Source organism: Antedon bifida, chromosome 4, assembly GCF_963402885.1.
Source record: "Antedon bifida chromosome 4, ecAntBifi1.1, whole genome shotgun sequence".
NCBI lineage: Eukaryota > Metazoa > Echinodermata > Crinoidea > Comatulida > Antedonidae > Antedon > Antedon bifida.
In genome coordinates, this window is record NC_136229.1 from 25,965,606 (window position 1) to 25,988,653 (window position 23,048).

Consider the following 23,048-nt stretch of genomic DNA (forward strand, 5'->3'; position numbering starts at 1 on the left):
TATTATGACAACAAATTTATGGTCATACATCTTTGGTCATACAAAATTACTTACGCAGGCGAAACTGCAGGGGACGTGTTTTCAGCTAAAATACGGAGTGTGTAAGATTGAGTGTTTTCATAGTCTAGCACAACAGATGTCGTTATCGTTCCAGTAGTTTCATTAATTGCAAATGCTTCCTGCAAGAAAAAGTAAACATGGTAAATATGAAAATATATATTAAGAATGTACGTTGTCTCTATTTAAGCAGATGCATTATTGGATACTGAATGACCAAGCGGGTAAAGCAGTGGCACCGCAACATATAGCCACACAATCCGCACAGGTTAAAGGATGCTCACCTTGTAAAACAAGTATTTGTGGAAAAGAACTTTATCAGAGCGTTCATGTGAACAAGGATGACCTTACCAAGGTGGTAAAAACTCATTTCTGGTTCACAGATTAGTAAGAAGTTTGCTTGACTAACAGCGTTAATACAAGAGCTGTTAATGACTTACCGGATTATTTCCATCAATGAATGAATATGTAATATCAGAATTTTGTCCAGGACTATCGATGTCAGAGGCGTCGACCTCAGCTACAAGGACACCTGCAGATTGCTGTTCTTCTACAGTCACTGACTGAAATACTAATGATAAAAACATAAATAATGCAGTCATAAAAATCATACATTTGCATTTGGAAGCCAGAATGTTCATTTTCTTCAGTATTTGTCATGTATTTGTGGTTTATACTTTTTGGAGCTGCAAGAGTTAAAGTGTTGGCATGCTCAGCTTTAATATACTGTTGTATGTTGATTGTTTTTTAAATATGACTTACTCCGCATAAACTGTGGGTTATTATCGTTTATGTCAGCTATAGTGATGCTAACCATAGCAGTTCCAGTCATTTCATCTGGCTGGGAGCTATCGATTGCCAAGACCTTTTAAAATAAAAAAACAGTATTTCTATCGGTGAACACTTAAAAGTCATTATTAGTATTAGCAATATTTAAATGCGATGTCAAGAACCAAGACATTCGTTCAGTTTAATACATTCACTGTTTCGGATGACTTAAAGGACAACTTTACCTCACGAAGTGCATGGTAAAATCTACCTCATGAGTATTCACTGTTGTTAACATACAAGAAATAGGTTCCGTAACTTCAATTGCTAATTTGACCTATATTAGGCTTAAATTTGCCAAAATGTTTAGTCTGGTATTTTGAAGAAAAATCCAGATAGTCAAAAGAAACAATAAACAAATACAACATTTTTTTACGATTTATTTAAAAAAATTTTTTAAGATTCATTTTTTTTTTAGATTGTGAGATAGATCTTAGCATTGAGACCCATCACAAACATTAAAATCTAACCTATGCTAAGAATCAATTCTCTAGTTTAATGAATTATCATGATCTTGATTGTAGGCTTACCTGGAACTCAAAATTTCTATCTCCAGTTTCATAATCCAGATTTCTTACAGCAAAGATTTCACCAGTTGACTGTAAGATAGAGAAAGTGTTGCTTGGAGGCTCGACGTAGTACCTGAGAGATGGCGTGCCATACTGTGGAGATCTGTCACCATCACTTGCCACAACTTGTAATATACCCTGGCCAGGAAGAGTATTCTCATAGACGGTTTCCATGTATAATGATTGGTTGAACATTGGAGTGTTGTCATTCGTATCCTATAAAACAAAACAAAAACATATAAAATGACTTCATGTATTTTTATTTACAAAAAGTATGAACACAAAATACAACCAATACATTGGATGTAGCTATTTCTTTATGTTTTGTAGTTTCGACAATATTTGGTTTATATGCATTGTTCTGTTGTATAGAAGTTATTATTATTTGTTCTGTTATATATTATATTTCTGGAAATAGAGGGATGTCTTTTCAAGAATGCTTCTACTGTAGGCAATTATGTTAAATGAGGCTATAAATATTACATGTAAACTTTATTTTGAGTAATTGTGTTTTTGTAAAATCATATATTACCAAAACAGTAATGTAAACAGTAGTTGTATCTGATAGGCCATCAGAATCTTCAGCAATTATGGTGGCAATAATCGGTCCATCTAAAACATCGTAATCAATGGGCGATGTCGTATAGATGTAGCCAACACCTGATATCGAATCAATCCGTAGGCCCATGTACTCCTGTACATTGATAGGGTTGCCATCTGGGTCGTTCACTACAAAGCTGTACACTGGTGGGTTGTTTGGGTCCATATCAGCATCTGTAGCCTAGATTCAACATTTCAATAAATAAAAATGATAATTAATTTAGATTTGCTAGAATAGCACTATTACAAATGTTAATTCAAGACAACTAGGAACCATTTTCAATATTCAATACCTAGGTTATACAGCAAACGAGAATTCTTTAAATCACTTACCCTCTAGGAATTAAAATTAAAATTGCACAAGATATATCAACAAAGTACTGTTATCAGTGAGCTATACTTTGATTAGTTTAGTTATGATCTGGTTATTTTTGTCAATGTTAAATAGTTATATATTATCCTACCTGAAGTGTGTGTAGTGGATTCGTCAAGTCATAATTTGCATTTTCAAAAGTGTTTACATCATAACGTTCACGTGGGAATTGCGGACTGTTATCGTTGACGTTTTCCACATTAACTGTAACTTGTGCAGTTGCTGTTCTTGCTGGATTCTTATTATCGGAAGCAACAACAGTGAAGATATATTGCGTCATTTCTTCATAGTCTAGGTTGTTTGTCGTTGTTATGTTACCAGTGTTAGGATCGATTGTGAAACTAGAATAAAGTAAAAACAAAATAATGATGTTTAATGGGCGAATTAACGAAAATACACTTTTTAAAATGTAAATTTGTTTAGAATAATATTTTTTATATGTTTTACATATTTCATAAATTGAGTGATTATTCTAAACATGATTTGATTTTGTGTGAGGTTGGGATAGTTTCACAGCTACCTCTCCCAATATCAGACTTTAGTTGATGTAAGTAAGGAGTCCTACATTAATTTTTGTTTACATAAAAAAGTCGGATTACCAAGATTTCTGGAAAACTAGACATTATTGCGCAAACCAAACGGTATCGGAAGAGTTAGCTGTATTTAATTTATTGTATGTGTTTTAGGAAAGCATCAACATTAGTAGACGTAAAAGCAGATAGATAAGCAAACCTGGGATTGGATGATATTCCGTAAGTGATTAGGTCACCATCATTGTCCGTTGCTGTGACACGTAGAACGTTCTCACCGATTGTCACATTCTCCAGCACATTGATAAGATACGATTGAGGCGAAAAAAACGGAGAGTTATCGTTCTCGTTGATTAAGTTTACAAAAATTGTAGATGAGGTTTCTCTCGTTGGATCTCTGGCATCCGTTGCATAGATCTTTAGAAAGAAAAATTATTTTTTAAAATGATATATCATATATCATCCGAGATATTTCGTTGGATCTGATGTCTTCAATTTGGCTACAGTCATTCTACAGGGATGTACCAGTTCACCTGGGTAGCTCCCTCTGCACTAGGTTCACAAGCTAGGCGTGGTCACAGGACCTCCCAGTTGAAAATCCTTACCCCAGAAGACTTTGTTTTAACACCAAAACTAATGGTCGAGGAGTAGATATAGCTTGGTTTAATAGCATATATTCAGCTCGTTGGTCTCTAATGAGAGGATAACCAAATGGAGGCCTGGCATATGGTGTGTTCATTAGAAACGCAATTGTGGTCTTTGTTTGGGTATTACATAAGAAGCTTTTGTGGCGGTTTTACTTACCTCAACTGTGTAAACTGTACTAGTTTCGTAATCCAAAGTACTTTCTAAGCTTACAATTGGTGTCGTCTCATCTATTCCATTGCTAGGGGTGACACTAAACAAGTTTCTGTTGGGTCCTCTAAGACTAATTAAATACTCAGAATTTACACCCTGAAATAGAATAGTATGGTATATTATTAGTTACTTCTTTCGTTGCCATATTTTGTCTGTTTAGGCATGATGGTTTACCATTGTGTCTATGTATTCAATTTTCTCTGTAAATCTTTTTCTTTATTTGGTTCATCCTGTTATTTTTTTGGTCTTCCTGTTGTTGTTCATTTAGTTCCCTGTTTGTTTAGTTGTTACAACACACTAAATTTAAGGATTTAGATTACAGTATGCGCGTATGTGGACTTATTTAACAACGCAATATTTTTTAAATCAAGAAATAGACATTCATATTTTTTTTAGAATATTGGCATGAAAGCTAGGAAAATATATAGCAACTTTTTCAAGAAAATCAACCTTACCATATCGGGATCATTTACTGTTATACTAAGAACAAGAGGTGTGTTGCTTGGTGACAGTTCAGAGATTGTTGTACTGTATGTTGGTGCATTAAAAACTGGGTCGTTATCATTAACATCATCCACACGAATTGTAAATTCTGTGATGGCGCTGGCACCTCCTGTTGGTCCTACTTCTGTTGCCTGAGGAATGAAAAACAAGACGAAACGTTTTTGAAAATAATAACCAAATACTGTATGCTAGTCACAACTACTAGATAGTTTGATGCTGATTGGCTAATATTTGCTAACAAATAACATTAATTTAAATAAAGATCATTGCTTAATATTGATTGGCTGGGGGTAAAGTGAAGTATTCTTTGATTGGCTGAACAATGGCAATGTTAAACAGTCTTACCCTGACAGTAATTGAGAAAACTGAAGGGTCTCCTGCCTCCAGGTCAATCATCTTGGACAGTGAGATTTCTCCAGTCGTTGTGTTTACAGTGAAAAACTCATCCTCGTTACCTAAATAAAAAATGAAAATTTTTAATGCAAATGCGTTATGGTAAAAGTAATAATAATAGTAGCAATATAATGGATCCCTACCTAATGAAAAAAAATTAGTTTAAAATTTAGTTTAACAAAAAGAATACCTGGCATGTGGCATTATATTATTTAACTAATAAATTCTTTCACTAAGTATATGACTATTTTTTCTCCTATCTTTCTGATTTTGTGTTGGACAAAGTAGTAGTTAGCACTATAGAAATACAACTTTTTTTTACACTGTGGTATCATTATTTTCTTACTGTTTAGCTGCTTTTAAGAAAGATAAAGATCTGTCTACACTATCAAACTTTATGTGAAATTTGATGTGTCCATAATTGGACATGATGATGTCATGTCACTACCATATGTGGGCATAATAATATATTGGGCACATCACACTTTTTTTGTCAAACTAGTTTGATAGCTTTAGAATTACTTTATTTATTGCTGATAATAATGATTTACCTGCTGCAATGGTGTACTCAATAACATTTGGGTTGTCAACATCAGGATCTCTAGCACTGACGACCTGAACAACTGAATTCTATAAAACGATTTAAGATTAAGAACAATGAGTATAATTACATGAAATTCTCGTGAAAAATCAATACAGAGAGTAATAGAATATTTGGAGAGTTGAAAGGAGTGCATGTACTTAGAAGACAGTTACTGTACAACATGCATGCCAGACAAACAAACAAACTGCAGGATGAAAGGTCTTTTCTTTGCAATTATTTATAAATTATTGTCTTTAATCTGAAAAGAATGATTAAGTCTCAGGTAGCTGACTTCTTAGGTAGTACGTAATACGCAGAAGGAGCCTTTTTAAATGGAACTGGTCAATAATATGACATTCCAATTCCAAGATTCATTCTGAATGCTAACATTGCTATTACCCAAACTAACTCATGTGAGTTTTGAAAGCATGTGTCGTATTTTAAAATTGAAAATTAACATGCCAGTGGATGTGTTTTGTAATTTAAAAGAAAAACTCTTACAACTGGTGTTTCCTCTGTAACTGTTGGTGAATATGGTAAGTTGACAAACACTGGGTCCGAATCTTGTACGTCTCCTACACGAATAACAACTTCTTCCTCACTTTCCATACTAGGAATACCACCATCCTATAAAGAATGCATCAATAACATGAAGTATTGGTTCTAGTACGTTAGCTTGTTGGTTAAAAATAAGCTGTAGATTGGTGATTAATGTGTTTCCTGTCTAATCTCAAGGTGCATGGTTAAATGTTGACTTAGTTTCTGGTTGTAGGTTCAGATATTAAACTTCTGAGTGCCACTTCTAATTCTGACATAAAAGAGTGCCATTACCAAAGCCTCATAAAAAGACTAATTCACTTTTGTTAAATTATCTTAACAGCTAACAAATATAATCTCGCTATATTAGCAAATACACCAAATAATATTTATAACAAGGTCTTATAATATTATACTTACAGAAGCTTTAACTCTAAGTTGGTAGCTGGCTGATTCCTCAAAGTTTAACGTTGCAATCAAAGTAATGTTTCCAGTTGTTGGGTTTATTTCAAACAATTCAGAAGCCTGAAAAATGGGGATATACAGTTAGTAGTACAGTATTAATACTATTATAACTACATGATTGTCATCGTTAAGTTACATAACATTTTAGTAGTAGAATGCTATTAAGGAAATACCTTCTGGCCCAAACAATATCTGTGTCGTCTGAATATGACTTGATTATTTTTTAACTAATTTTTCTAAACATTAGTAACGCCTGACAACATAAGAATAATCATTTACCTCTACCAGCTCGTACATGATAGCTGCATTAATACCAGAATCGCGATCTGTAGCCTCTACAGTGAAGACAACACTGCCAGGTGTTTGGCTTTCTTGAACGGTAGTGCTGTATGGGGTTCCGACAAAAACAGGAGGGTTATCATTGATGTCGCCAATAAACACAGTTGATTCTGTCACAACCTAGGTAACAAAAAGTAAATAAAATATAGGAAATTATATAAGGCAACTATATAATATGCAAATATACTACTATATTAATATGTAAAGTACTTATTATAACAAGAATTAGAGCAATATTTGTGATTACATACAGTATATCTCTTCTAAAGGTAATTGCAACTTTAAAAAAGAGAATACGTTACAGTACTTGAAAAAACAAGACTATCTACACATTAACATAAGACATAACTGGGTCGAAAGAGGGAAAATAGCTCAATAATGTTTATATAAATCTACATTTTGTTTTTGAAAAAAGTAGAGAGATTTTCTAATACTTACTGTTTCTCGACCATCGCTGACGGATACGAAAATAGTATACATATTTACATCCTGAAATAAAACACAAAACATATATATATAGTAATTATTATAAGGTGTTTAACATAAATAATATTCAGTGCTACATAAAGCATAAGTTATACATAGTCAACACTAGCAATTTTTTGTTTTCAAATGTAGCTCGAGTTTGGAAGACTAAAGTTTGCTAATGTCGACTTTTGAATTGTTTTCTGCAGTTTGCCGAAGTTTGTTAACTGATCTATTCTCAAACTGCACAATCGGAGATTCTGAATATGAGAAATGCATGCCATCAAATTTAACAATTCATGTCATATTAAAGACAAATCTTACAAAACCAAAGACTATACTAGAAATATATATTGTATAAAAACTCAGATATTGTAAAATTGATATGATATTAGCTGTGGGTCATATTTTTGTCATGTACTTGATACTGTGGAGTAAGTAATCACTGAATACTGAATACCTCTGCGTCTAAGTTTGTTCTGAGTGTAACATCTCCTGACATCGAGTTAACTTGAAAGAGGGTGTTGGCCTGGTCACCGACCAGACCGTAAGTAAGCACATCACCCTCATTGTCACTTCCTTGCATTGTGTACACAACCGTACCTTTAAAAGTAAATGATATGTGTTATTAACCTTTACTAATGCTCCATACAATGTCCTGGGTTCGAATATTAGTTACAGTATGTATCAATAATATAAGTAAATGCTATCATGCCCACGACTTCCAGAATTCTGGGTTTAAAAAGTTACTGTCTTAATCTCATCTCTCATTTGACGAAATGTTTGAAAATGCATATTACCAGCTAATGAACTCTCAGGAATCACAACGTTGTTGAAGTCACCTCCTGGTAGGAAAAATGGAGCTGTGTTTGGTTCTGCAAAAAAAAAACAGCATGCATATTAGTTTTCAAGAAAATCAATTAATTGCTGATATAAAATCTTGAGTAAGTTATCTGTATCTTCAACTTTGGCGGAAATATTAAACAGCATCATCATTGCTTAATATTTCAATCACTCTATTACTCTACATCATTAAATAATACCTTCGCAGCTGACAGGTCTACAACTAGTTAAAGTTTCATCACCAGGAAAGCCTTCAAGAGTGAAGTCTGGATTTGCTGAATCACTCCTTGACAAACGTGTACATAAGTATGGAATGTCTGCACAGGTCAAAATTGAAAGGTCAAGCGATGTCATCACATTCTGCAGCAAAACAGATGAGCCTGCCAATAGACTTGTACCACTCTGTCCACTAGTAAGTTGTACGACTTGGTCAATTGCATTATTTTTAATACCACTTTGATCAGAACTTGAGAATAATTCTACACTCCAGAGGTTTGTACCCTCAATACTTGCACCTTGAGGGTAAGAATCAACAACAAGGTCAAAAGTAAATGGGTTGTTAGCTGATCCTTCCTGAAGTATTCCAGATGTAGCTGCATAAGATGTACTAGTAACAGCAACACCTGTTAAAACAACAAAGAATGGTCAAGAATGATAATTTTAAATAAAATAATAAAATATTATAATATAATACAGTATAAAATAAAACTACAGTCAACTTTCTCAAAGCTATATTCCAAATGTTTTAATTTCCGGTAGATTTTCCCTACCCTGGGATCACTAATTATTACCACTAAGAATTTGACATTTGAGACATGTATATCGTACCTCTGCATGTGACTTCTATGCATGTTTCAAGGTCACTTGATTCTTCAAGCCTATAATTAACAGAAGGTGCATCTCCTCTTCCAAGTTCAATACACATATAAGAGACATTGGTACACAGAACACCATCGAGGCTCATAGATGCTGCGATGTTCTGCATAATTGCAAGATCTCCAGCATTGATACCTGTGGCAGCTTGGGTTGCATCTAGCTGGATGCTCTGACGAGCTTGTGATGTCCCAGAATCGTCATTGCTGCTTGCAAAATAAGCTGTAAGTTGCCAGAGACCAGATCCTGCAGCACTGCCGGAACTTCCACTGCTAGCAATGTCTAAATCAAAGTTGATGCCTTGAGATGAGGTACGCTCAATTACTGGGAATCCTGAAGGCAGACTGCTGCTAATGCTTGTAATTTGAACACCTAAAGACAATAATATCATAATTGAAGTTCGTAACGTTTATAATTAGGGTTTGAACAATGTATTTACAAAGATTAATCCATCACATAAAAACTAAAATCTGCTTATACTAAACATGTATAATTAACTAGGAGATTTTCAAATAAATAATATGAATACATTCTGGGAGTGTTAAAAAAGATGATGTGTGCATTAGAAAATTAGAAAAAAATCATTTGATAAAATTAACACTATTTAAACCTACCAATACAATTGACGGCAACACAATCAATCAAAGAGCTGTCTGAAGGAACCCCTGTTAAGATGAAATCTGGTACCGGGTTATCTCCTTTCTGAATCTCCACACACAAATACTGGCCTTCTGAACAAACTCTATTACTGAAGTCAAAATCAAAGCCAACACTACTAAACGTTGCCATTGAATTCGCCGCGATACCAGTTGATGCTTGTCCACTGGTAAATGTGATGTCTTGTTCGGCATAACGGTCACCACCAGAAGAACTACTACTTGAAAAGACTCTTCCCTGCCAGAGACCAGATCCACTAGCCGAGGCACTCGTGGCTGTAGAGGTCAGAGATATGTCCAATAGGAATGGGTTGACACTGGTACTTTGTCGCAATGCTCCTGACCTCAGGATTAGATTTGTAGCCGATATTTCAACTCCTAAAATCAAATCACCAAAAAATACATTTAACGCTCTAAGTTCACTGGTCAAAACGCTGTTCAATATGATTGATTAGTGCACATGCGCTGGTTTTAAACGTTCTGTTTGCATCGAACTAAAATTTACAATATACTTACCAGTATCAACCTGACTACAAGTAGCACCAGTAAAGCCAAAGGTACAAATGCAAGTAAAGCTATCTAACTCATTCACACATTGTCCGCCATTAGCACATGGGTTTGGATTACAATTGTCAACAACTAAAAATAAATTTGAAAAATGTATTTTATTTTAAATAATATCTATAAACTGTAACTACAACGATAACAACGGTCACGGTATTGTCTGGTGGAGGAGCGAGGTATGTTGATATGCCAGTTGCGCTCCATCTGATTGCATATACAAATACGCATCGCCAATCGGCTTGCATAACACGTCATGTTGTATAACTGTCACTTAAATCTATCACAGATGTTTAAAACGTATTTAGCTTATTAAGGTCTATGATAAAATTGATTTTGTGAATGAGATAACAGACTTCAATTAAGTGAACAAAATACAGTTTAGTTGAGAAAGAACAAGAACACATCAAATATATAATTTAATTAACATATTACTTTGTGTACAGGTTCCTCCAGTCCAGCCGGGGGCGCAGGTGCACAAGAAGGATTCACCAATTTTCGAGCATACTCCTTCATTTTGACACGGAATAGCATCACACGCATTAAATTCTACAAATCAAGAAAAATGTTTTCATTAAAACAAAGAAATAAAGGAACAAATCAGTTTATAAATGTGTCATATCCCAATATTTGAAAATTGTTAAAGTGATTTCTGGGTAAAGAGTCCACCCTCAATGCTTGCAATTTACATAAAATAAACTTATTCAAATTATTATTTTTTTAATTTTGAATTTCTTTATTCCTTAAAAAACCTATAATTTCATGTTTAGTGATTTATATTATTAAAATTAAAATTTATATTATTTTAATATAATATTTTCTTACGTTGGCATGTGATGCTGACACACGATGTAGTACTTCCCTCTAGGGTGAAATCAGGTACAGATGCATCAGCCTTTTGCAACTCAAAACACAGAAACATTACTTCATCGCAACTGTTTACCCCAGACAGATCAAAGTTGAATTGCAGTTGGTCAAAGAATGCCTGTCCACCAGCTGCTAGTGAGATGGCTCCTTGTGCAGCCGACAGTGATACCTGCTGTTGCGCAGCACGTACACCACGTCCGTCCTCTTGGTTGTTAACATATGCAGTGATGTTCCAGAGTCCTGAGCCTGCGATACTTGCACCATCACTTCTAGCGTTGACAGTCAACTCACAGAGGAAGTTGTTAGAGCTGTATCCATATTGAACGGGAAGTCCATTAACAATTCTTGGAATCAACGTGGTTACAATGACACCTAGAATAAAGTACAAACCATGTTTTTATTTAACTATAGCAGAGCGCTATCACGAGAGCAGTATGGCGTAATGGTAAGAAATATCTGATTAGCATGTGAGAGGCACGGGTTTAAGAACTATAGTATATTCAATTTCTGAAATATTTAGAAGCAATAGATAATAAAGGAACGAATCATTGGAATAAAGCCATGAGAAATGATGGCAACTGAAACGGGATACAATATATATAACCTACCATTGCACTGCACAGCAGTACAACTCGTCAACACATCATTGCCTGGAAGTGGTTCAAGTGTGAAGTCTGGAGAAGCATCCGGTCCTTTATCAAGACTCACACACATGTAATTTATCTGGTCACACTTTGTACCATTCAAATTGAAAGATGCCATTAGCCCCTGAAGGGATGAAGAAGAACCAGCAGTGTTGCCAACGCTAGACTGTTGGAGTGTTAGCGGTAAAGTGGACCAACTGTACCGATCACCACTGCCATCAGAGAAAGAACTTGCAAACGACATCATCTGCCACAACCTGATTCCACTGACGCTTCCACCAGACACTCTTGTTGTAAAAAAGCTCGAGAAGTCAACGGAATGGCTTAAGCTTCTTTCAATAAACACTGAACCAGTATCGATGGTGAAGAATGTATTAGTAATTTGAACACCTTAATAAAAAAAAACAGATTTTAAACAGTATTAATATACCTGTATGAGTTTTTTCAAACCAAAAATATAGGTGGTTATTTTGCGAGTGGTTACTGTCTTACATTTCTAAAAATACAATTGATTTTTCTTGTATTTTCTTATGGCTTTAACAATATTGTAAACACAAACTTCAGGTACAAATGTTAACAGATAGCAAAATGTGAGTAGTGTCACCGACAACATCGCATAAAGCAAAAAGAGTTCTTCCATTCATTCCTACCTATACACGGAACAGGAACACAAGTTGTCAGTATCGATTCATCAGGAACACCAGTAAAAGTGAAGTTTGGTATTGCAGAATTTCCTTTCTCAACTTCAACACAGAAGTATGGAACCTGAGGACAGATAATCTGGTTGAGGTTAAACGTTCCTTGTAAGTTGTTAAAGACGGCAAGTATTCCAGCGTTTACTGGTGTATTCCTGTGTTCTGGGGTTTGAGTAGCTGTTGTACCTGATATACGGTCACCCAACCCATTAGAAGATGCACTTGCAAACATGGTAAATCTCCAGAGATCGGATCCACTGACACTACCTGCTTCTGCAACTGATTCCAGTTCTAGATTGAACTGAAGAGGTTGGGATGATACTCCTTCTCGAAGTGCAGACGTCAAAAGGCTCAAACGAAGTCCTGATATTTCAACACCTATATAATAGATAATAATAAATAAATGTCAACATGTTATTCCACATTACACCCTGTTTCAATACAGAAAGAAAGCTGCTTGGCTCTGAATAACTCTCAGTTTCTATAACAGTAATAAGGTAATGTGGTATAATTATTGTACCTCTGCAATTAACTGCTGCGCAGTGCCAAAGTGCAGATCCATCCGGTGAACCAACTAGTTCATAATTCACAGAAGACTCCGCTCCTCTTCGCACTACCACACACAAGTATCTATACTCCGAGCATGAAGTTACGCCAATAGTTGTCGTAACTGCAACATTAGTAAATCTAGCTATGTTTGGAGGTTGCCAAGCAGTGTTAGCCTGTAAAGAGGTCAGTATACTGGAACCAGACCCGATGATGTTGCCATTGCCATCATTGCGGTTACTATAGTAGAAATCAAACGACCAGAGGTTGGTGCCAGTAAACTGGAAAGAGGATGAAGCTGGTGTTAGGTCAATGTTGACTGTAAACGATGGTTGAGATGTTCCTTCTCTAACAGGGTCTCCGCTGATTATTGTTAGATCTGTATCTGTGATAATCACCCTACCTGATATTATGGAAATAAAAGATAGGTTAATAGCGATAAACTTGTGCCAATGTATATTACAAATGCGTGACTGACAGGGCAAAAGAGGTATCTTTAAAACAAATACTACTATTTTCAATTGCTTCCACGTACTGTATATACTACATCATGTTAGCGAAAAAGAAAACTTACCCATGTCACACAGGTCTCCGGTCCATCCATCATCACACAAGCAAAAATACTCCGTCAGTGATTGCATTTGACAAGCTCCATTTAAACAAGGATTTGGCAGGCACGGATCAACAGCTGAAAATAAAATGGAACTCATGCATATGACACAGATAACGGCCTATTAAATATAATTGATTGACTGCACAAAGACAAATCATAAATGGTTACTTTATTTACTATAAAGTCAAAGTAAATTAGTTAATTAATTCCATCAACTCCATATTTTTTAAGTACGTACCAACAGTCTTGTGGAATTCACATACTTGACGAACCAAACTACTTCTGTTCAAATGATCCATCTACTGATGTTATAGTGCCATTCGGGGCTATACACACCCTCACCAACGGTCTCATAATATTATAATCTTAAGTAGCAATACTCACGTGTTGAACAATTTATACCCTGCCATTCACTGGTACAAGTACAGTCATAGTTGTTCGGTGGTAGATGTTGGCATGATCCACCATTCTCACATGGGTTTGTAGCACATGGAGACAAAGCTTAGAATAGATACAATAATTATGTCAAAAATGGAAAAACAGTAATAAATTTGGCGTATGATGTCATATTTATAAAATAAAGGACCGAATCATAGTATAACAACGTAGCTTTCAGTATGACGTATAAAAGATTCTAGACTAACTCCACCATGATACCATACGAATAGAAATGTATAACTTTAATATGAAAAGACAGGCAATGCGTACAGTGTTATAGCAACAATGAAGTTGTTGTAACAACAGTGTTATAACAACAATAAGGAAACCAGGAAGATGTGGATGTATGAAACATCGGATTAAATTAATAACATTAATAAAAAAAATTGATCTTAACTTAATATCATACAATAGCAATAGAGAAAATGACCAATCAAATTATTTACAAAGAAACGAGGAAGTTTTAAAGTCAAGATAAAAATAATAATAGTTGATATGCTTAAATATTGAAATATTTACTTTTATGCTATTTCATCTTATCAGTTTCTATTTATCAATATGAGTAAATGCATGTTAGTCTTACTTGATTCATATGAGAGTGTCCATCCCAACAAGTTTATATTTTTATCTGACGTGAACGATACCACCAATTGATTCGTGTCAAGCGTAATAGGTCCTGGAGGTGGCTGATAAAAATCAGAGAATACAAGGTTGGCGGGTACGTTTGTATCTGGCTGTCTGGTGTCAATAAAGAACGGGTCTGGGGCTATCTCTACGTAATCCTTGACAAACTCTATTTCCAGATGCCCGAACGTTAGTGTCAACGATGACGCGTTGGCGACGCGAATGTTGTAGAAGCAGAATAGTCGTTCAGTATAGTTGGAGGGATAGTTTGGTGACGCCACTGTTCCGGATGGCGTATATGAATCATATCCACAGTCATTGGCTGAAAGTTCAATAAAATTATGTCATATGTAGATACCAATCATAATTTTTAAAAGAGAGAAAATGGGAATATAAGTGAAATTGGGTGGACGCTAAAACAATAACAAGGTTCACAGTGGGATTGAAACTAGATAGAAGAGAATTTTTTCTTATGAACGTTGGTTTCTCGTAAACTTTCTGCATTTTCACAAGGACGATCAAAGTGTATTGATAGAAAACGTCGAGAAACTCAACAGTTCTTTTCACAGAATTTACTATATGTGTACCAAAAACTTTATATCAATATAATGAAATATATATTTTCGTGTAAACAGGCCTTAAATATCGTGAAAAATACTTACATGTAGATTGTTCACATTGGGCACCATTGAATCCGTAAGCACACAGACAAACGTACCCAAGGGGATCTACGACAGAATCCACACAAGTTGCTCCATTTCGGCACGGACTAGAATCACAAGCTGATAGTAATAAAATGGTGAAGGGTAATTAGGTAAATTGAGTAAAAGCAATTAGTTTTAGAAATCATACAAATTACCATGGTTTGTTTAGGCTGAGACAACAAGGGTGTGGCCTACACTTATTGATTGATTTTGTTTCAAAGCACATGAATAGTAATAACAATCAGAGCAATAAAACTGTATAAAGCTGTGTCTACACTATCAATGTTCATGGGATAAAAAATTGATGTGCCCATATATGGACATGATTATGTTATATCACTACCATATTTGGGTATATCACTACCATTATTGGGCATATCACACTTTAAAAAAAATCTGGTTTGATAGTGTAGACAGAGCTTAACATCAACAAACAATGTTTAATATTATTGTTTTCTTTTCCCTTCGATTTATTAGTTATTGATTTTAAGATTGAAAAATGTATAGCTTCTAAATAATGCCGATTATTTGTTACGTCTAGGCCTAATATTAATTTTGAATATTCTGTAATGCTGGCGGTATCATTACATTAGGCCTACTTCACGTGTCTGCTAATCTTACTGAGTGCTGTGATTTTACATAGCCTACATTTTTGCTGCTGCATATTTATTTCTCTCAATAATTTCTTCCAAAAATCTCACTGTGACTTACCGCTTTGAGCAGAAGAGTATTGTAAGCAGACACATATAATTCCTACAAGTGCCACACACTGTGCACTTCGGTACCTCACCATACCTGATCTGAAAATTATCAATAAATAATAGATTAAACAAAATGAATAAATACAATATCTGTTAATGAAATTAAAAATACGAACTTTATAATAAACAATTCAATTCAAAAATATATGTGATTGAAGTTACAAAATACAAGAGTTAAAATCTACATAAACAAACATATACACCTTTTTTAAAAAAATACGGTATTTTATACAAATAATTTTCTTCCTCCTCACCAAACCTCTCTTCCACTTTCATTAAAAATTTAAGGTAAATGTTATATAATATCAACTAGTTAGACCTACTACAGTTTATTTTTAAACTTCCCTCTCCACACTTCCATTCCCAATTAATGTAAATAATAATACAATAATATTAAATCTAGACCAGCTAACTACAGTTACTTTTATTGAAAATTCTCTTAATTCGCTTGATTGAAAACTTTGATAATCTAAAATGTGAAAGCGAAAGATATTTCGTTTTGCTAAAATCAGGAAGACACGAGAAAATGTGATACCAAATACCAAGCGTTTTAGTGTGACTTTACCATAATACTAATAACAATACAAGTCAAAGCCCTCGGATACCCCAGAATTCGACTATCAATTAAGCTGGCTTAAAATATTTCACAAACAATTATATGTCCTTCTACAACTATTATTCCACGCATAAGGCACTCCCAGATATTTGTTTTGCGTTCACCATTTTCATAAAAGTTATTGTGCGAAGGCGTTAGAATAATTGTCTGGCTACTCCTGGTTCAGTGGGCACGGAATACCGTGCATTCGCACTAATAATTGAAAAGAATTTCTTTCAATAAACATTAATATTGTCATTAACATAATATCCAAAACGTTATTTGATACATTGTACAAAGTTATTTGCCCGTAATGTACGTTAATAAGTGATACAACTTTTAAACATAGAGTTGCGACTTACAGTGTACAAAGTTACTGTAGCGTAACTAAACTCTTCAGTTGCTTCGGGTTAATAGATAAATACAGAGATTTGTTATATTAGGTTGTAGTCTATTATAAAGGTATCAGAATTGTGTGTTTATTGAGTAAACATCGATTCAAAAAGTCAACGTAAAATGATAGCATTCAAGTACCCTCCTGAAGATATGGAAAAGAAAGGAAACAAATAAATATGTATAATTCTCATTTTAAATATATATTATTATCGGTCACGTTTTTATACAGCGAAAGGTGTGGGTTATTGACTTTTACACTTTATTTTATGTAGACCTACGTTTGAATCACACAGTACCGTAGGCTATGTGTCAGTATTCCGATCAGACAGCTAGTTTAATATTATGTTACTGATTTTCGGTCAGAGTTATCCAGTCTGCTAAGTTATTAATTTTAGTCATTAATCCGTTAGTGTTTCGGTTAATCAGAAATTATCCTGTCATTAGTTAGTGTGTTAGTCAGGTAATCAGGTATTCGATGTATCTACCTTGGCAAACAAAAACTAATCAGTTACAGTATAAAAACAGTCAATCACTATATGTAATCTATGCATGTCGATTCTTATAATATTATTAGTTTTTTATGACCTACGTTACTATGATTAAAATTCCGTTCGCTATAGATAGTATGGTAGTGGACTATACAATGTATTACTAGACCTAGTAATGTTTTGGTTAGGCCCTATCTATAAATACGTCATCAAAACAAACCCACTATGTACATGGACATAAGTATGTCTTGCCTCAAAAGGTAAAATAACATAATCAATATACAGTACAACACTTTGAAGATAATTTTGTACAATATTCATGTTTATGATAACTTTTGTACGTAAAAGGCCTACATAGTACAGGAAAGATATGCTCAGAATCAGTAAAAGGTTGAAAAAATTGCAACAGAATTTTTTTCACCACAATGCATTTCTATAAGGTCCCTATATGAACATACTAAAAGTCTAGAAAAATCCAGGTAGGGGAAATAGGTTTATTTAAACAAAATGGCCGCCAATGGTGAAAAATGTCAAAAAATGAACAAAAAACATATATTGTATATCTAATTACCACTTCATAGCAGTTTTTATAATGCTTTTTATATTTCTTTAGTGTCAAACATTTAAACTGCAATATACATATTAATTTAAGTGCTATTTAACAGCAAAAACACACATTTAAGTATCAAGATATCACCACGGTTATAATAATAGACAACGTAGTCCTATGCATTATAATGCAGGACTACGGTGTCTAATAAAACAGTTCATTTACAATAGAATTATACAATCTTACAATCTATTAATCCATTCATTTTCATTGTCCAGTTATCATCTTGTCTATAGGTAGGAATTAAGCATGTGCTGATGCCGTGGTGTTCGTCACAAACAGTGGTAACTGGTGGTAAATTTGTCATCAATGGACACATCACGCCATTTGTAACTTTCCATCCCCCAGTCTGTGGGTTGAAGAGTATTTTCTATCCACTGCTGTACCATGGTAATATACACGCAGGGAATGACATTTTGCAGCATTTGTTGTTGGGGGGAATAGACTTATTTCAAGTGCTGTTTTGCTTTTTGCTACTTTCTCCCAGAACGTATTCCTCCATAGCGCTACCAATGCCAATTCCTCTGATGCGATGGTTTCTTTTTTTGGAGACGTTTGGTTTTACAGAGTTTGTAAGCATACTACTGCCCAGGTGTTATGACTTTTTAAGACTAACACCTATTTTTTACCAAATAGATGGGATGTAGCATCACATCCCTGGATTCCATGTATAAAAAGCAAATTAATTTTTACAGAGCTTCACACCAAGGAAAGACTTTACATGCATTCACAGTGCTCCCCCATCGAGAACATACGGTATTAAATCAATGAATGAAGCAACCGTGACAGAATATTAATTTAAGAGGAAAGAACATATTATTACACATGGGTCAAAATCAACCATATTCATCAATAGAGAAGCAGTGCACATTCCCTCACATATACTATTTCATCATTGATGGCTATGTGAGACAGTCATACACAGTGCATCATTTGTTGAAAAAGAACCTTGTACTTTTCCTGCAGCCCTCCATTGACTCCATACACACTGCTAGACTACTCAGCAACCTTCATCTCACTGCCCATTTCAAGACATTTATTATGTACCATGTATGTTTGTTACGTTATGTGAAGGCAAAGTAAACTCTTGTGTTTAATGGCTATAATTATGGGCCGTAAGTAAATTTGGTTTAGGAAAAGGTGTTGGTCTTAAAAATCATCACATCACAGTTGGAGTTGTATGTCAAATTCTGTAAACCAAACAGTTTCCAAAAAAAAGAAAACATTGCATCAGGAATTTGGCATTGGTAGCTATATATGGAGGGAAGTCAATGGAGACTTTAGACAGCCTACTTTTCTTTGAGAAAGTTGCAAAAAGCAAATCTATTCCCTTGCTGCAAAATTGCATTTCGTGAGTCTTTATTACCAGGTATAGCAGTGGATAGGAAATACTCTTCAACCCACAGACTAGGGATGGAAAGTATTGATGACAAATTTACTACCAGCACCAGAGAAACTATTAATGATTAGATGTACCTGTAAATAAGGTTGTAGTAAAATGAATTGCAGTTGCAGAAAATATGGTTTGGACTGCTGCTCCACTATTTTTTAAGAATGCCACGGCATCAGCACATGCTCAATTCCCCACCAATAGATGGAGGATGAGATACTGACAAGATGAAAGTGAAATTACCGCATTTATTTGAATAAATGCCCTTGGTGGTTGATTTTTAAGGAGGCGTTTATTTTTGTGGGTGTAATGTGGTAACATGTATAATCAAATAAATACACCCTTTAGATATGAACAAATACAACACCATCATGTCATTCAGTCGGAATTCTATTACAAATAGAGATGTGTTAAAACACAATATTATGTATAATATGCATGTGGCGGGGCGTACATTCGACGAAATAAATTCAAAATGATGTCCGATGGGGGCGAGGGAGGGGGTGCGGTGGTGTAGGTTATTCAAAATGATGTCTTATGGGGGGGGGGGGGTGGAGAGAGCGCAGCTAGCATCAATTGGCTGGGCCATCAATGGGAGCGCACCCAAAAGTTCCGACAATATTATACCAGTAAAGGGTAGTTTTAGTCACTTTTAAAAATGAAAATCCTTGAAACAGCACTCAATGGGGTATTGTTTTATATTAGGAAATATCATCATATTGTCTACATATACTCCCGAAAATAGCCAATTGGGGAGAGGGGAGGGGGGCGGGACAGACTCCCTCACCCTTCCCATATGATCACCCTTCCCATATGATCTCCCATCCCTATACCCCTCCCCACTGGCACCACCAATGTTGTAATATATTGTTATAACAGTACAAATGTAAATGAACTGATTTATTATTAGACACCGTAATCCTATGCATTAAGCATTGGAAGGACTGCGTTTTATATATTATAACAATAGAGATATATCTAGATACTTAAACATTTGTTTTGCGGCCATTTTCTAATTAACAACACTTAAAATAATGTGTATATGTAGTTCAGATCTTCGAAACTGTAAAGAAATATTGTAAAAACCGCTATAAAGTGGTAATTAGATCTACTATTTATGTTTTTTTGTCCTTTTTTAGGCATTTTCGACATTGGCGGCCATTTTGTTTAAAAAAACCTATTTCCCCTACCTGGATTTTTCTAGACTTTTAATATGTTCATATAGGGACCTTATAGAAATGCATTGTGGTGAAATAAATTCTGTTGCAATTTTTTCAACCATATTTCATAGTTTTCCTGTACTAACAATATACACAAAATACAATACATCACATTTATTGCAAATTGTGTCAACTTCGACTTAATTTTCAAAGAGTCAAGGCTAATAATTGTTTGATGGTGGTTTTGGCGTTAACTGCATCATACAGTATAAACTATAATATACCAATTGTTGTGGTTTTAACAATAGTAGTTTGGTATTCAAAGCCTGACATACGTATGGAATTTTGCAATAGATTTTCACGATGATCGGATTCTATTATATTCTTTTGACGCAAAATCAGAAATATGTTGGCATACTGTACCCCTACAGATTTAGTGAGACATGCCTGGTGTTTTAGTCGCGTGCAACGCGACTCTACAGTTTATTATGTTGGTCGGTTGGTCGGATAGTCGGTCGGTTGGTCGGTCGGTAAACACTAACTAAAAATTGAGCACGCAACTGCAGCCATGTATATGGTCTTGTTTGTGTAGAAAAATAGGAAATTTCCACAAATATATATTTAACGTTGGTATTTCCTGGCTGACGTTTTACTTCCAAACCAAACGATCATTTTTATTTCATAAAATGTGCATTAGTGTTATCCACCCTGCAAATTGGCAAGTTTCAGTTGCAGTAATAAGTTAGACAAATAAATTGGATATAAAAACATATTTACGTGATGAAACGAATTCATAGAAGAAGTCAAGGGGAGTCTAGAAATCAATGATTTAAGTTTAACTATTCGTGTTGTCTCTTTTATAAGCGAATTTTATTTTTGTCAAAAATGAACTTTATCAACACTTTTTGTTGTTTTATATTCAATTTCTCTCCCTCTCTTTCATTGGGGCAACCAAATGTATTTTTTCAAAATTTCAATAACATTAATAATCACAAGTTTTTAGTCGCGTGGACGCGACTCTATAGTTCACTATGTCGGTCGGTCGTCTGTCGGTCTGTCGGTCCGGTATCACTATGCATTGTAGCACGCGACTTAATGGCTGTTGGCCTTGTTAAAGAACGGTTTAAAATATAACTTAAACTAAAAAATGTACATTAGGCATATAGGTTTCTATAGGCCTAGTGCATTTGTAAAATAACTTACTTTAAAATATTCATTGATTTTATCCAACTTTATTTACCATGTTTTGGCGCATAATTATTATATATTCAAGCAACTTATTTATGCCTATATGTCGTGGACAGAAATATTCCCGTAGTGACAGCACCGACATGACCCTTGGCGGGGTGGGGGGAAGAAGCAGTAGTAACATTTATATCCACAGCCCATTGCCACGACATTGTTTGTGGAATACGCTATATAAAAACATTAAAATTACTTGCATCATATTATGTTATACCCACCAAGCTTCAACAAGAAGAACATCTTGCCAGAGGCACACTGGAATGTATTGTTGTCAGTGTGCCAATGTTCATTGTAAGAAGCATAACAATTGTTCTACGACACATAGATACACAGTACAACCCTACGACACCTATATTGACAGAGTACACACACGTAACAATTACATTCACCTTTAAATAAATATTAATGGCCTCCAGTAAATCGTTTTTCTGTCATTTTAATTCTACATATTATGTACCGACGACGTAGGCTACTTGCATTCAAATAATCATTAGGCATAGTTACAAATAGCAAGTACCCTCTCGCAAAAACAGTGACTGACAGACACAACCATGACATCTCAACTTTAGGCCTAAATGTAATTATAATGTCGTCCATTTTCTTAACCGTTTGGATGAATGCTATAGATCTACATGTGTATTTTATGTAGGGCACACAGATCAACAGCTTTGCGTCCTATCTGATGGACGCGGTATTGAGACAGTATAAAGAAAAGTATCATGAAGATACAGTAGGCCTAACAAGCAATAATATAACACAGACACGTATTGGACCCCTCATGTATGCCAATCAAATTCCTTACAATTACGCCAAACCGCTCTCTAAGCTTACTTACAATTAGGCCGACTGACATATTTATTGAATATTCCGTAATATTGAGTTTACCTTTGAATATTGTATTTATAGTATATGGTATATTTATACCTACATGACTATACTATACTAATAATATAATGAATGAGACCTAATTTAATGACAGTAGGCTCCTACTTACGTATGTCTACAATTCGTCTTTTACCGTTTACGGATGAAGATTGCACTACCATGTTACACATTAGGGCCTAGTAATGTTTTCCCAGCAAGATATCGATTAGTATAGAAAAAGTAAATTATCAGGTGTTGAATTCCACAGCAAACAAAAATGGTATCGAGAAGTATAGATATATCCCTCGGTTGATTACCGAAGTAGGTACATTAATAGCTTACATTCCCTGATTAAGATTATGGACGATTGTTGT

General features: G+C 34.7%; 1 protein-coding gene across 1 annotated transcript in view; it reads right to left on the reverse strand.

Annotated features, from left to right (window-relative positions):
• The window catches only part of LOC144841112 (cadherin-23-like), a 46,899-nt gene that overhangs the window by 23,637 nt on the left and 214 nt on the right, over positions 1-23,048 (reverse strand). Inside the window, exons 2-32 of the mRNA XM_078697301.1 lie at positions 15,877-15,965; positions 15,124-15,243; positions 14,421-14,783; positions 13,784-13,900; positions 13,361-13,474; positions 12,761-13,189; positions 12,196-12,618; positions 11,510-11,935; positions 10,860-11,273; positions 10,470-10,583; positions 9,990-10,112; positions 9,432-9,851; positions 8,773-9,189; positions 8,145-8,567; positions 7,902-7,976; positions 7,562-7,704; positions 7,075-7,125; positions 6,577-6,756; positions 6,253-6,357; positions 5,797-5,922; positions 5,264-5,342; positions 4,665-4,774; positions 4,271-4,450; positions 3,762-3,911; positions 3,160-3,374; positions 2,519-2,768; positions 1,987-2,235; positions 1,416-1,670; positions 820-922; positions 498-628; positions 55-179 (exon numbers count right to left, since the gene is read on the reverse strand). Coding sequence (XP_078553427.1) covers positions 55-179; positions 498-628; positions 820-922; positions 1,416-1,670; positions 1,987-2,235; positions 2,519-2,768; positions 3,160-3,374; positions 3,762-3,911; positions 4,271-4,450; positions 4,665-4,774; positions 5,264-5,342; positions 5,797-5,922; positions 6,253-6,357; positions 6,577-6,756; positions 7,075-7,125; positions 7,562-7,704; positions 7,902-7,976; positions 8,145-8,567; positions 8,773-9,189; positions 9,432-9,851; positions 9,990-10,112; positions 10,470-10,583; positions 10,860-11,273; positions 11,510-11,935; positions 12,196-12,618; positions 12,761-13,189; positions 13,361-13,474; positions 13,784-13,900; positions 14,421-14,783; positions 15,124-15,243; positions 15,877-15,958 — 6,512 coding nt within the window. The 5' untranslated portion in view covers positions 15,959-15,965. The remainder of the gene's footprint in view (positions 1-54; positions 180-497; positions 629-819; positions 923-1,415; positions 1,671-1,986; positions 2,236-2,518; positions 2,769-3,159; positions 3,375-3,761; positions 3,912-4,270; positions 4,451-4,664; positions 4,775-5,263; positions 5,343-5,796; positions 5,923-6,252; positions 6,358-6,576; positions 6,757-7,074; positions 7,126-7,561; positions 7,705-7,901; positions 7,977-8,144; positions 8,568-8,772; positions 9,190-9,431; positions 9,852-9,989; positions 10,113-10,469; positions 10,584-10,859; positions 11,274-11,509; positions 11,936-12,195; positions 12,619-12,760; positions 13,190-13,360; positions 13,475-13,783; positions 13,901-14,420; positions 14,784-15,123; positions 15,244-15,876; positions 15,966-23,048) is intronic.